Genomic DNA, 15,766 nt, shown 5'->3' on the forward strand with positions numbered 1-15,766 from the left:
ATGCAATTTGTTGTTTTGAAGTTAAGTGATGTTCAGGTCCTATTCTTTGCCCTTGGCTGTTCAGTGTATCCTTTTCATCGCTGGCAATGTAGGTAGTAAGACTAACCACATACAAGCAAAGTTATATCTGGATTCTACACAGGAACATCAGTTACATCTGCTTGCAGTTTACTTGAAGTGTTCATCATCTACTCACACGAATGATGTTTGGACCCATCATCAGATAGAGGCATTAGGAATGCTGGATTCAATATACTGCATCTTTTCAAGTTACATTATCTGCCATTACCAGGATCCATTCCTATCCGTGTGCCCTTTTTGGCACTAGGTTTGAGCTGTATACTGTTTCAAAAGTATTCCCAACTCACAGGACATACACTGTTACAGAGTATCTTGGAATAAGTGGGCGGGGGATTTCCTTCTGATATTGTGGCTGGTGCTCCTGCTGCAATCAGATCTAGTTGTAAGGAGTAGTATGCAAACAGTTCCTGGTGAGGTCCTAATTTAAATATTATCATTCTACTGGCTATTGGTTTTTGTTCATACACACATAAGTGGAAGGGCTTTGTATGATCCATGAGCCCAAGACAGAGAGCTGATGCCAAAGCACTTTCTATCTCTTTAAAACCTCTCTGCCACTTGCTACAATCAATGGGAAACTGAAATGCTACAATAGTCTTTGCCAGGAATATGTCTCAAATTTTCTACATTACCCTTCAGCAGAGCAAGTACTGTACAGTTACAGGCAGTCAAGCAATGCTATGGGCCTTGCTTGCACTAATACAAAAGGAGTTTTAATCTATGAACAGCTATAGGATAAAGTTAAGTATGGCATTTCAAGCCTAATCTTTGAGTTGCATTTCAAGCCTAACCTTTGAGTTGAGCCCTGGTGAGCAATTTCGACTCCTATTCATCTCAACAGCCTTTGAGGATACAAATCAAGGACTTTTCTTTCATTTCTATCCTCGTACTGAATTTGCATTGAAATCCATGGAAGCTCTGCGTGTGTGGAGTGATGACCCTTCATAGCTGACTACTGTTCACAGCAAAACCAGCCGCATTTGCAAATTGAACACATTTAAAATAAGACTTAATCTTAGTAATAAAGGCTAAAGACATAGTTGACTAGACCCATTTGCTAAAACTGCATTTTTTTTATCAGGCTTAAGAAATTTAAAATAAATATATTTTAATAGTGGCTGGCTTTGCTGCTATTGATTTCTGCAATATATTCTAAACTGTAACTTTCCTTATTCCTTTCCTTCATTATTAAAGCTAGAATTGTTTTCTGGCTTGGATAAAATTCCATGTAAGAAACGAGATATGCAGATTAGGCCATTATCAGTGCTATTACTGTATGATTTTCATTTGGATAGTAACTTTCACTGGAAGACCTCACAGCACATTACAAATGCTGCCAAAAGTACCTTCTGGTGTTTCCTGGAGAGCATTACCAGCGTATCACCCCTCATAGGATGACTGTCTAAAACAACTCAGAATAGACTAGAAGAAGTGTAACTGGAGCCAAGGACTCCTGGTTTTCTCTGGGAAGAAAATTCACGGGCCAAAGAACAGGGTAGTCTTCATGGATTTGCTAACCTTTTCAAACACTTACGTTACATGAACTAGAGGGTGGTAAGCCCAATCCAAGCAAGCTGAATCCTACTTTTATTGCTTTCTGTATAACAGACAGGCCACATTCAGGCCAGCAGGAAATTGTGTTGAAGACACCTCCCAGAAGTGTCAAATTTCTTTCAAATCTGAATAGGGAAAGCAGATTTTGCAGCATAATCTGCAGATGCTATGAACTGCTTTGAATCCAACCCAATTATGGCTTTGGTACTGATGCTTCCTTCATAATCCCCAAGTATTTCTTTTACTAGAAAGACCTTGAAAGCTGGTGAACAGCAGATTTGGCACTGTACTCAGGACTAGGGTCCCCTCTCTAGGGCATAACATAGAGTTTACACACAATTAGAGAAGTTTCCTTGGATAAGAATGCTACCGAGACACACTTCACCTATCTAGGCAAGCTCTGCAACGTGGCAGCTATAAAAGCAAAAGCTGCTTGGCTAAAAGGCTATATGGCAATAAACAAAAATAGTCTCTATTGAAGTGGGGGAAAAATCATAACAGAAGAGCAAAGAAGCACACCAAATGCATCCAAACTCCTAGTATTTATCCAGTGCAAGAGTGGATGTGGTGGCAATAGGGACTGACTCACCCTAGCAGCAAGCGAGGAAGGGACCTGACAAACTGTACTGTGAGTCATGCAGAAGACATTGTTACCCAGGAATCAGTGATCTTGAACACACCATGTTTGCTCTGTCGGCTCTTACACTTACATTTGTTATTAATGTAATCTGGAATTTACATTATCTCTGTGAAAGGTAATGTGTATGTGGATCAAGGGGTGGAATGTATGGATCCTGACCAGGAGACTAGTGTATATGGAGGAGTCATAGACCCACATTTCAGCTGACCTGAGTGGGTGCAGGGCTGTGCTGCACTGTGCTGCGTGGCATGTCCAGCATGGTCTTCACGCCTGTGTTATAATGCACAAGTCCCTTGGACAAGCATGTTTTAACATCCAGCATGTTTTAACTGAGCAGCCTGCAGGCAGCTCCCACTCACTACGGGCAATTACATCAACTCCCTAGCCTTGCCTGTATCAAAAGTCCTGCACAAAGTTCTCATACAAACATCCCTTACAAATAGAGTTTTCTTATAAGAAAATTCAACAGTAGCTACAACAACCAAAAAAGGAGGAACTTGTTTTCACATATGGGATCAGTGCAGCATGCCATGGGAAAATCCATCTGCGGTCCTGAATGCAGGATTCCCACTGTCTGAAGGGACACAAGTCTTATTTGCTATCTACGTTCCTCTTCCTGTTGTTTTAGCTATTTTATTACGATATCTGCTGTTGAGCCATTCTTACCGAGACTCAGAAAGCCCCCACACTGCCTCTTTCTTCCACCTTGCACCCTACCTGTCTGATACAGAATGCAGTCAGATATCCCACTTGCACCATCTGCTATTGTAAAAATACTTGGCTGTGTAACTTTTTCATTGAGTCAAACTTCATGTGATGGGAGCAACCAGAGTAAAATTCCCACAACAAATGCCCTGTATTCCCTGTATGTGAAGACCTCAAAACCATAAAGACATTCATGTCCATCACAAGTCTTTTTGTTTATGTTTCTTAGCAAAAATAGAATGGCCAAAAACTACTTGGTGTATAGTACAGGCTCTCTCCTCTCCATTCAGCTCTTATTTCTCTAGCCTGACTGAATAATAGTGATTTCATAATTATTCAAATATATAGCCATCAATATTTATTTATAAAACATCATCAAAATTTTCTAAGCAGATTTAAGATCTAGTGAATTCACAGACTAATTCAATAGATTCTGGGTCTACCTGTCACTGAGGTTACCAAGCAGCATAGCACAGGCCCAAGCCACTTCAGATAGCAGTGTATGTCCTACTATGTCTCAAAAACTAAACAGAGAATATGAGGCCCAAAGTATCTCAAAATATATATCAATAACAAACCAGCCTGTCAACAGCAAAAGGTTCTTAGATGAAACAGAAAGCATGAAATAGGAAGAAGAGACTGGGCACTGCCTTTGGATTCATGTCATTGTCTATGGTCACTAGAGATGGACTGAAATACATCTCTGTGAAAGGTCCTATGGGTTCTTCTAACTGATCTTCAGGTACCACAGCTTCAGCAGCAATGAGCTGTGGGAGCCCAACTTGGGCAGAGAATACTGAGTCAAAAAGCCACCTCACAAATACTTGTATGTCCTGTTTGCAAAGAGTTACCACTGAGAGACTATGAAAATATTAGATGTTGTCTACATTTACTTTTGTTTCCTATTTGTCAGCATTCCACTACTTTCAGCTCAAAAACTCAGATAGCCCTTTTCAAAGACATTCTTCCCAAAATATTTGTGATTTTCTCTGAAGATATTCTTACTGATAGCCATTCTTACGTTATACGTGTCTTGTAGAAGTTGCCTATTACTTTGATGTTAAAGAAGTGATGTTTTGTATTAAAATAACTATTAATTGAGAATACAGCCTCTTTTGTCACTGCTGCATGGTTACCTTTTGGTAACACAGCAGTTACCAAAATACATCAGAACTGAGCTTGAAGTCTTCTTCTGCCTTTGGTCTGGGAGGCCTTTCCAACCGAATGGATTCTCAGATAACGTGCAGCTATCAGGGCATCATTCATTTTTGCGTCCAAGGTCTTCCTGATGTCCCTGCAGCTTGACCGATGACTGCCGGTCAAAGCATTTAGGAAGCTGAAGGCTCTCACTCTACGGTAATTTTGAAGCTGATAAAAATTTGTTTTCTTTCCCGTTTAGGGGATCTATAACGAACTCCCTCATCCTTTTCGACACAAACTACACGCTCCTCCTCCCCCCGCGGCTCCCCTCGCCCCGCCCCAGCGCTGCCCGCCACGCAGGCGGCCTGGGTGCGAGGGGCGGCCGCTTCCTGCCGGGGAGTGGCGGGGCGGTGCCTCGGGCTGTGCGGGGCATGAAGGGACGCGGGCCGGGCTGAGGCGCGTCCATCCGAGCCGAGCCGAGGTGAGGGGCCGAGCGGCGGGAGGGGCTGTGCTGCGGGGCCGGGGCCGCCGGCAGCGCGGAGGCAGAGGGCGCGGGGCGGGCGGCGGCGTCCCGCCGCCCATGGGCGGGCACGGGGAGATATCAGCTGCGTTAGGCCAGCAGCGCAGTAAAGGCAGCTGTCGCTGATACCCTGTGTGAACCGGTGTTATTTGTTTCAGTTTGGTTTGGTTTTAATTTAGAGCAGGTGGTTCTGAGGAGCCGTGAAGTGCCGCGTACGTCGCTCGGGAGCGGGGGCGGGGGGTGTGGAGGGGGGGGGGGGGGGGGGGGGGGGGGGGGGGGGGGGGGGGGGGGGGGGGGGGGGGGGGGGGGGGGGGGATGGGTGTTGGCAGGTGTGCTCACTCCTGGTTTGATGGGAACACCGTTTCGAATGGAAAGTCCTTAAAAATGAACCAAAGGCAATATATATGTGGGAAATGTGGTCTCAGTGCTCCCTGCGATCATAGTCTGTTGTTTAGCTTAGCTTACCGTCACGTAACTACTTTCAGTGAGCTGGTATAGAGCAAATCTGAAGGTGTAAAACCGTATCAGCTCTTCTCTGGTTCAGTTGCATTAGCAGTGCTTGTCCTTCTTATCATTAGGATGGTTTATTAGATTTGCATGGCAAGGTTTCAGTAGAGAGGAGGCTGCAGAGGTGGCTTCTGTGGGAAGCTGCCAGAAGCTTTCCCCATATCCGATAGAGGCACTGCCAGTCGGCTCCATGACGGACCCATCTCCGATCTGCCAGTGACGGTGACAGCACCTCTGAGATAATATGTTTAAGAAGGGGAAAAACTGCTGCATAACAGCAGGCCGAGGAGAGAAGTGAGAATATGAGAGAAACTTACGAGACACTAAGGTGCAGAAGAAGGGGAAAAGGTGCTCCAAATGCTGGAGCAGATTCGCCTTGCAGCACTTGGAGGTCCGTGGTGAAGCAGGTATCCACCTGCAGTCAATAGAGCAGCCCATACTGGAGCAGTTGGATGCCCAAAGGAGGCTGTGACCCTGTGGAGAGAAGCCCACACTGGAGCAATCTCATGGCAGATGTTGTGGTTCCATGGAGACAGGAGCCCACACTGGAGTAGGTTTTCTGGCAAGATTAGGGACCCCATGCGGGGGACCCATGCTGGAGCAGCTTGTTCCTGAAGGACAGTGCCCTGTGGACAGGACCTACATAAACTGCTTCAGATGTTTATGAAGACCTGCAGACTTGTGGTAGAGATCCCATGCTGGATCTGGGGAAGAGTGTGACTACCATCTCATTTCCTGACACCCTACTCCATGCAGGGCGAAGAAGTAGAGAAATTAATAGTAAGTGAAGTTGACCTCAGGAGGGGGTCACCTTCAGGGATGGTGATTCCACCACTTCCATCCTTGTAGGTTTTCAGGACTTCTCTCGATTTGACGTAGAGCAAGGTGATCTAATCAGACCAGTTTTGATGAGAGGATTAGACTAGATGAGCTCTGGTTTGTTCCTAAACTGATTCAGTGATTCTTATTAGAAATAATAAGCATGGATTTACCAAGGAAAAATTATTTCTGACCAACTTGATTGCCTTTAATAAATGATAATTGGATTTGCAGACAAGGGTAGGTAGGTGTCATTTACGTCTGCTTGAACAGGGCTTTCAACACTGTCTTTCACCCTTTTGCTGTGTCAAAGATAGGATATATGTCTGCCCTAGGCATGGACTAGAGGAACAGGATGATGGGACCCTCAGGAATTTCAACAGTGACAAATGCCCTGTCTTGGCCCAGCCCTTGCAGTATGGGCTGTGTGAGGAGCAATTCTGCAGAGCTAGTCATGGGCCCTGGCAGGCATTGCCCTGGCCTGTGTGCCCCAGGCTGTTGCCCCAGAGCTCTGTTAGGGTAGGGTAGAGGTGTGTTTACAGTAAACTGAAATATCTGTGAAATATTTTCTGTGGACATCAGTTTCACTGGTGTACAACAAACTGAGTTCCTCTTTCTCTTCAATTTAGATTCTTGTGTGCTTATGGATACCTGCATATTCTAACTTACAGAGAAAGTTTTTATATCAGCTGTTCTAACCCCTAACTATAATTACCATTTCAGTTTCCCGGGTGAGTGTTTTGTTTGTTTCACTTCTGGTTTTGCATGAAGTGATGGAAAATTTGTGGATAATTTTGCATTTGGAATCATATTTTAGAAACTGTGGACACTGTGCTTGAGCTGTCCCATTTTCAAGTCAATGAAATGTGTTTAAAATGCTCTCAGAGTACATACCTGCTGTGCCATATGGGACAGTATATTTGCTGCATCTTTAAGAAATGTCCATCACCCAGTCTTTGTGCAAGACCAGTGAGTATTCAGCCTTTACTGGGTTTAAGCCCAAAAGGCAAAATGAGATGGTAGAATTTGGAGGGAGAAGAAAGTGATTTAGTGTTTGCATCTGTTTCTAAGTACAATGTAAATCTTGTAATTTTTTTTTTTTTTCCTTTTGGGACATAGCATTCTGTCTTTCCTAGTTCTAAGTCTATTTTTTCGGTTTCTCTTGCAGGGTGAAATTTAGTGTCATATGACAGAGCCAAAATGCTGGATGACATCAAGAAACGATTTGAATTTCCTAATGCAGTTGTTCAGTCACAGGTAACTTTTTAAAAGCGTTAAAATGAATCAAGTTGTCTATGGAAGCATTTGTACCAACACCTGCTGCCTACCTGTGAAAGGTAATAAGGGAGACTTCTGCAGCATGTTGTCTTTTTTTTTTTTTTTATCGGTTTGCTCTGGAGTCAGAAACCCAGGGTATTCTTAAGCTGCAAACAAATACTAATTGTCCTCTCTGTGTAATCCAAACATTGGACATTATTGCTCATCACTATAAAGTCTCTTCAGGAAAATGAGAGACTTTCCATGACTGGATGTTTGAGTAGGACCAAATGGTTTTTAGTGACCCTGTGATCTCAAGAGAAGGCAGAAATTACCAGATGCCATGTGTGGGGCTGAAGTACTTGGCAATACTTTATAGAACTATCTTTAGCGCTGACTTGTTTTTTTCCTGTGTGATGAAAACTGAGAAACTACTCTAGTCTTGTCTCTCATCAAAGAATAACTGTATACACCTGAAAAGACCAGCCCCCTTTATCTTCAGATCCATCTGCTGGCTCCTGATCATGTTCATGTGAATTTCACATGGAATTCGCATGTGCAAATAGCATTTATCATAGTATTTTTAATGGAGAGGAAGGAGTAATAGAATTAATAGACTTTGGTCAAAAAATACACCTTTCTTGCTTTGACCATCTCTCATTTCAGTGTTAAAAACACATTTCTTCATCTCTAAGTTCATTGCTAACTTCCCTGTTTTCTTCTTCTTCCTGTTTGAATTCAGGATTAAAAATGTAGGCATTTGCCTGGTGGATTAAGTTGATATGAATGCAACCTGGGGCTTGCATTGCCTTTTCATTTCATATCAGTTTGCATTGGTTTAACAACAGTAAAGTTTGAAGGGAGATCAGAAGTCCCTTTGTCATCAACTTGGCATTTAGGAGAGAAAATCATGTTCCTGAAAGCTGGATTTCATCTAAGGTCTATCAGAGCGTCTCGTACTGGAGATGAGTTTACGTCATTACTAGCCTTGGTGGGTAGGACTCAGCATCTTTGAAGCAGTTAATTTTCCTTCAGTGCCGAAGAATGTCCCCATGGCACACTTCTACTGCTGAAATGTCTTGGCTCATCGCTACAGCTGTACATCATTAAGATCTACTGATGTTGTCCAACTGCTTTGGCTGATTTTGTCATGTGCTTTGGTTGTTTTGATAGTTTCCACTTGTATTCTGTGACCCCTGAAAACCGTGCTGTAATTTTCAAACTATCATCAGGTCAGGATTTAACTTCATGACAGATGTCTTCTCTTTCTAGGACCAGCCAAGACATCTGCTCTGCAGGGCATATAATCTACACGTGATCAGAAAAGTGAGAAACTTGAGCATAGATAGGCTAATCTCCATTTTTACTTTCCTGTATAGCTAGGTCACTGCAAAAGCCAGTTTCTATTTATAAGCCCATTTTCACATGTGATGAAAGTGTTTTAGGGATGTGGGTGTGAATTAATTTCTTAAGTTCCTTATAAACATGAAAAAGAAAAAAATAATGTAAAATTCACTTGGTGAGTGCCCTTACAGAGATCTAATCTGCCTGGGGAGCATGTTGTTGCTCTTGCAGTGGGGTAGCTGCAGAGAAACAGAGGTAAATGTCTGACTTGGTCCCATTTTGTCATTCTATTTTTGTCAAGAGTAAGATAATAATCTGTCTTTTTAAATCAAAAGTGCTAGAATACATATCCACACTTATGAAAAGCATAATCTTTGTAGTCTACAAATGTTCAAAGTGCCGTCTTTCGCAGGAATGTGAGCCCTTATCTCACAGTGCCATTGTTTGTCATGACAGGCTAGCAACTAGTACTTAAATGAGGTAGAAGTAAATAATGAAAGGAGAAGGAACCTGAAAACATTTAAAATAATTTGTTCCTGTCTTTTTTTACAATAACAAAAAAGATATGTTAGTATTGTTTTTTCTTGCTGGCCTGGTTTTTTGCCAAAAGTAATGATCTGTCCTTACCACAGAAGAGTAGATGCAGCAGCTGTTCTAGGCAGATTGATAGGCTGAAACATTTTTGTGCTCTTACTATGAAAATATGTCTTTTTCTGTCTCTCAGAGATAGGTTTTTTTGTGTAGCAGTGTCAATAATTTCTGAAACAAGGCAGAGTAAAGCACTAGAGGTGAGTCAGAAAACAAAAGCCTGGCTTTGAACAACCTGATGCCTTTGAGGGTATTTCAGTTCACATTTAGGTTTTTAAAGGCAGTTTGAGGAAATCAGACATTCCTTCTATTAAATATAATAAATATAATAAATAGAATGAGGAGCTTAATCTTCAATCTCAAATGAACAAACTTATGCTGTTCTTTAGAACTGAAGCTTTTGTTTTTTTGGAGGACCTTGAAAACTCAAAACTTGTTCATAATCTCTGCCACAGAATAGGTTAACAAGGAATAATGTTCACTAAAATGCCTTGTTTAAAGGAAATGAGCCATTTCTGGCAGGAGGTGTGTTACTGGAAATGCAAAAAGCGTAAGGTATGGTAGTATGTTTATGGTCATTGTTTAGCAAAACTTAATACAATACTTTGGGCAAGTTGCTTAGATTTACTGTGTTCTACTTCCTCTCTTGATTCTGCTTCCCTATGTAGTAAAGGATGTAGTAATTACCAGTGCTGTTAAGTATGTGGGGATCTGCACAGCAGGGAAGCTACAAATGCTGTTAAAGTTGATGCAATTCTGAAGTACCTATGTACCTGTACGAAGAGCTCTTTGGCTCTATGCAGAGCCCTATGGAGATTTGTTTCTTTTCTGCCCCAAAATAACAGTATTGTGGAGACTTTTAACCCTAAAATGTATTTCAGCTTCCATACCAGTAAGTTTGGTATTTCAAATCATAATAAAATGATCACATGCAAGAGCATTGTGAAGTCTTCTTAATGGAGAATTTAAAAACCATGCATGTGTTTTTTATTTATTTTTATTTATTTTCATTTTATTTTATTTCTTTTCATGCATCTGCATGTGGTTTTGATTTCTTTTTCTCTTTTAGGCAGTGGGCCATTTGATTGCTGCAATACTCAAAGAAAAAGTTTCTTCAGAGAAGATCAGACAGGCTTCTGCCCAGGTCTGTGTCATTTTTTCACTTCTGTCTCCTCTCTCATCCATATATGCCTATTCTACGTGCTTTTTCTACATTTTTCTATTCTCCATTGTGTAATTTTTACACAATTCCAGAAGTTAAATAAGGTAGTCATCAATGTGTATCTGGGTGCACAGGTAGAAACAATAAATCTCTGGGATCAGAAGAGCAGTTTTACTTCCATTAAGAAGTCTTAATGGCAGAAATCTTAATTCTGCAGAATACTAACATCTAATTATGTTCAGTTTAAGAGAGTTTAATTTAGTTATGTTTCTGGAAGTGGCGTACCATATGGTGGGACATTGTCACTTGAGGTGGAAATTCATTTACATCACTATAAAAATTTCAAAGGTATGGTATTTCACATACCTGTGTTGGTGGTACGTTTCATGTTAGCTAAGCAGAGCTTGTATTTCTTTGAGAGCATGATGTAGAGGTGTAAACTGTCCTGGGAAAGACCTTTCTTAGGAATAGAATCTGTATCTCAGCTTCCTCTCTTGTGCTCTCTAAGGCTCCAGGAGCAGCTGTGGAGCTGGTTTTTATTTAAAGGTGCATTTGAGATGAATTAAAGTCTTGTTACTGCTTTTGTCCCATGCTTTTGCCCTCAGACCCCTGCTCTGAACCTGCTCTGGGAGAAGTGCTGCAGTGAGAATGTTGCCTTGCGAACAGCCTGCTCTGAGGGATTGGTGGCACTTGTTGCAGAGAAACATGCTGAGCTTGACTACGTTCTTCATGGAGCTCTCAACCTAATTCCCTCAGCAAGGTAGTATTTGGTGGCCTAATTTAGTGTCCTTTTGGCAGCTGGTTATCTGTCATCGCTTTTCCCTTTTAAATACAGGGAAAGAGGGGAGGTTCTGTATCTTCTGTGAGTATCTTCAAATAAACTGTGGCATTAAGGACTGGTATTGCTCTATCATTCTGCTGAAGCACATTGCTTTCATCTTGGTTGCGTGACACTGTGGGTCTGACGTAAGAACTCTTAGAGCATCCTAAGCTGAAATTGTTAGCAGTTCAGACTAGTGCTCTGAACTTTGAACTGTGAAACCTCAGAAGTCAATGCATTGCCTAGTTTTGTTGCCTTTGTCATTGGGAAGGGGAAAAAAAATGGCAGGAACTTACATTATGTGGGAGGGTGTTGTGGTTTAAACCCAGGCGGCAATCAAGTCCCTTTCAGCCGAACACTCACTCCTCCACCAGTGGGGTTGGGGAGAGGACTGGAATGGTAAAAGCCAGAGAACTTGTGAGTTGAGACACAGATGGTTTAACAGGGAAAGCAAAAGCCGTGAATTAATTTACTGCTTCCCATGGCCAGGCAATGTTCAGTCACTTCCAGGAGAGCGAGGCCTCATCATGTGCAACAGTTTCTTGGGAAGACAAACACCCTCACTTCAAACTTGCCCCCCTTCCTCTTTCTTTCCCCCACTTTATATACTGAACATGATATCATATGGTCTGGAATATAGTCAGTTGGGTCTGTCCTGGCTGTGTCTCCTCCCAGCTTACCATGCATACCCAACTTCCTTGCCAGTGTGGCAGTACAAAAAGCAGAAAAGGCTTTGGCTCTGTGTAAGCTCTGCTCAGCAGTAACAAAATTTCCTAATTATCAACCTATATTATCTATATTGTGTTCATCACACATCCAAAACATAGCCTCATAACGGCCCTTAACCCAGCCAAAACCAGGAGAGAGGAAAATAACTTCCTAATCAGTCTGTCAAATTAAAATTGCTCAAATGAAGTCACCATAAGAATGTGTGTCGTGATTAGGAATGCTGCAGTTTGTTTCCTTGTCTGCTGCGGAAGAAATCACTTTACTTAGCTCTGCAGCTACTTCCTCCTACAAAATTCTGCAAATGTAGTGCTTACATCTCACAGTTGTATTTTGAGCTAGACTGCCCAGCATACTGAGAAAATGGAGTTGTGGGGAGAAAAGATTTTAGAAATGGGAAGTCAAATGATGATCAGGAAGATGTGTCCATTTAAATCTACCAACCATGTTAAATTGCTTTTTGGTAGCTAACTGAATTTCTGCACCAAGCTGTCTGATTCTTTTGCTACAGACTGCTAGAGTTTTTTTTTAGCCAAGCCAGCTATTTAGTGCTATGTCTGTCATATATTATGCTGGTGTATTCAGCATAGGGGTTGCAAGAATCATGCTATTCAAGACATGTTCTTCACCCCTTCTCACCTTCACATAATCAGTTTTAGGCAAAGGTTTCTAATATTCAGTCTGAGCCAAAGGTGAGCTTAAGTTTGAGTAAACCAGTAAAACATTAAAAAAATATTTCTTACCTTGTGACTTACTTGTTTACAACTAGAATTTTACTGTGATGATGCTACATGGGTTTACAGTTAGTGTCTATGGATCTCTAGAAAAGATTTTGTAAATGTATTTTTATAGTATAGATAATTTCTGCAATTCTCTGTCTTCCAAATGACAAAATTTCACTAGTTCAGTTTGGAGGTGTCTGCATTGTTAATAAAGAGGTAGTAGTACCTGTGCTAAGACTGTGAGAACCTGAGTCATGTAGGGTAAGATGGAGTAAAAGTTGGATTAGCTGTGGCTTGCAGACTAGGAAATGGGAAATTCCTGTTCAGCTGAGGGTTTGTTACAGTAGCAGTAGTTTATTAGGAAATGAAATGTTAATGCAACTTTTTTACTTCAGAAAATAAAAAGTGTGAAGTCGGATATTTAGGACTGAGTTAACCTTAAAAACAAAATCAGGGTTATATATTGAAGGGACTTAGTCTGCCCTATTTCTACAGTGTTCTTTGATTTTTTAAAAATTTTTTAATGTATGAAATCAACACATGACTGTTACTACAGTAAGTGCTGGCAAATTATCCAGGAACCTTTTATGTATTTTTGGCATCTTTCCCACCACCACCCCCTCCTTCCCCAGGCTGCTACAATTCAAACCGCATCCACTATGGATTGCAAAGCAGGGTTTATGTAGCTTAACCACAGAAATCTGTGGGTTTAAAATGTCTGTACCCTCAGCAGCTGATTAAACTGACAATTTCAGATTGGTTATTTTCAGTAGTGATATTTTTTTATTACTTTGGCTTAGAATTGTAGCCTACTGTTTCTCATCCGATTCCCTGCCAAATTTTCATCTAGAATTGCTCTGTGGCTTTGGACTGCTATGTGCACAGTGTCTCTAAAGTAAAATAAATATGAAATTAGCAGCCAGTGGCAACTAGCAGAAAGGCATTTGCAGCTGCTGAGCACTTTCAGTGCTGAATGGAGTTAGGTGTATGTTTTATTGGAAAGACTACTCATATTGTGTTCTTGCTCCTCTTCCTTCTGTTACAGCGAATTTAGCAGTGGCTTGGAGTACCTGGTGGATTATGTTTTGTCAGGGGTATCAAATTATGCACATTAGGAAGCACATTTTGCTTTGTCAGAGATGAACATCTCATGCTTATTTGAGATGATTTGTTTTGTGGTTCACACTACCTGCTCAATATACAAATAGGAACCTATTCTTACCTCTGTGGTGCATTATTGTACTATAACCAGTTCTTAGACCCAGTGTTAGTTTCCTCTGAAGCCCTAAGAGTTTAAACTCCATAAAACATTGCATTTATGTGTGTATTTTTGCATAGAGAGGAAATACATTTACCTGTGTAAATAGATACATGTTCATTTTTACGTGTTTTAAAGATTGGTTTGCAACATTCTGTGTAGATGATGAGAAAACTCTGTGGCCTGTGTTCAGTAGCGAATGAGGATAAATAATCAAGTCAGTCTTCTAAAACACCTGTCAAACAATTGGTTATTGGAAACCCTAGGGTTTATATATATATAATATATATATGTATGTTCTCAGAATGCTCTTATCAGCTGAGCATCTATGCCTGTAGGAGGTGGGGGAAGTCCTTGCAATACATTGTGCTGTTGTGTTACTTGTGTTCAGGAGATGAGCGTAAAGCTTGAAGCAACCATTCTCTCTCCACCTCCTGCCTGGGAATTAGGATCAACAATAGAGGAGTTTCAGAACAGGAAAGACAGTTTTCTTACTGTTTTATGGTTCATTTTTCTCCCCTTGCTACATAGTTATCCAGTTGAAGTGGGAAATATGCTTGCAAATTCCTATTTAACTGGCTCTTTCTAGCAATGAAAAGTCTAAAAGGTTGTTGTGTCTCTCCCCCTGCCCTCCAAAAGTCTCTTTCCTCCTCTGTGTTTTACAGTGACTACATTGGGATTTAGAAGGCTGCAGCACGCCTTCCTGTTTGTTGCTTTGAAGCAGTGTTTTGCCAAACCTAATGTTTTCTTACATTGTCAGATTTCATCATTTTGAGAGCTAGGTGTCACAAGAGCCAGTCATTTTAAAGATTAAAGGCACATCTTAAAACTGGTCCACTTCTGGAAGAAAGAGAGAAAACAGAAGGATGTTCTATCAGTTTTAATCTGAGTCAGTGTTTTCCGGTGCTGCTGGTAAAAGTGTGAAAGGATATAGTACTTGTATAGTATAGTATACTTGTATAGTACTTGGATTGTATCTAGAATATGAAACTTAAGCATTCCTTGGTGGGGAGATCCACAGTGGGACTCTCTAGGTGTTCCCTAGTGTGCCATACCAGCTTATACGAAAGAGTCTGTCTGCAGGTGGTGACAAATGTAGTAAAAGGTTTGACAGTTACAAGTGGTATTTGCCTGTGAATTCCCTATTTCTTTTATGAATGATGTGAGAGTGTCTAAGTTATACTTCTACAATCATGAAATCCTTTGCCTTTGCACTTTTTGAATCTTCAGTAAAATGTTTGTAAATATTAAATTAGAATATTTCTTTGTGATTACATCTTGTTACCACTGTTGTGTTGGTGTTGGTCCAGTTCCTTGTGTAAGCTCCCGTCTTTTGACAGTGTTCGTGTGAAGCTTCCTTTTCTTTTGTAGAAATCGCTTAAATCTATTCAGAATTTTGGTATAACTTTAAAACCTAAGTGTTTGTATATCCATTCATGATTTTGGAAGGTGTTTGTGGAGCATACTGCACTCTAGGCGAAACAGTTAATATTACTGTATCTCAGTTTGCTAAAGTGTTAAATTAGGATGGCGGTTTGTTTGTCCTATGAGAGGGTTGTAAATTCTCCCTAATTTCTTTTTCCATCTCACCTGCAGTTTTCCTTTCACTAGTGGAGAAATGTAGAATTACAGATAAAATAGATTTCTCAGATTTTTTTCCTGAGAGGAAGGGAAGAAAGGGAAATCGTAAAAAAGAAAAAAAAAAACCCAGAGCACAGCACCAAATTCTCTTTTTCTTCCTTATCTTGTTCTTTGAGATAACTTTTTTCAGGTAATGATCTATTATAGTTGTGTATTTTAATACCTCTTCCTGTTCATTATGTGAATAAAGCGAGGAGTAATTGTGTTATATTAACAAGACTAGTAAGCCATTTAATTATTAGGTGATAATGCAATTGTATAGCATGTTCTGGATGAAAACTC

The 15,766-nt window shown here is 40.9% G+C and overlaps 1 protein-coding gene across 1 annotated transcript in view; it reads left to right on the forward strand.

Moving 5' to 3' along the window:
- Positions 1-4,503: 4,503 nt before the first annotated feature.
- The window catches only part of FOCAD (focadhesin), an 89,638-nt gene continuing 78,375 nt past the window's right edge, over positions 4,504-15,766 (forward strand). The window contains exons 1-4 of the mRNA XM_027881850.1: positions 4,504-4,601; positions 7,135-7,223; positions 10,225-10,299; positions 10,923-11,077. Coding sequence (XP_027737651.1) covers positions 7,167-7,223; positions 10,225-10,299; positions 10,923-11,077 — 287 coding nt within the window. The 5' untranslated portion in view covers positions 4,504-4,601; positions 7,135-7,166. The remainder of the gene's footprint in view (positions 4,602-7,134; positions 7,224-10,224; positions 10,300-10,922; positions 11,078-15,766) is intronic.

Source organism: Empidonax traillii, unplaced genomic scaffold, assembly GCF_003031625.1.
Source record: "Empidonax traillii isolate 1590-97213 ecotype Southwest subspecies unplaced genomic scaffold, ASM303162v1 scaffold97:size1219025, whole genome shotgun sequence".
In the NCBI taxonomy this organism is placed as follows: Eukaryota; Metazoa; Chordata; class Aves; order Passeriformes; family Tyrannidae; genus Empidonax; species Empidonax traillii.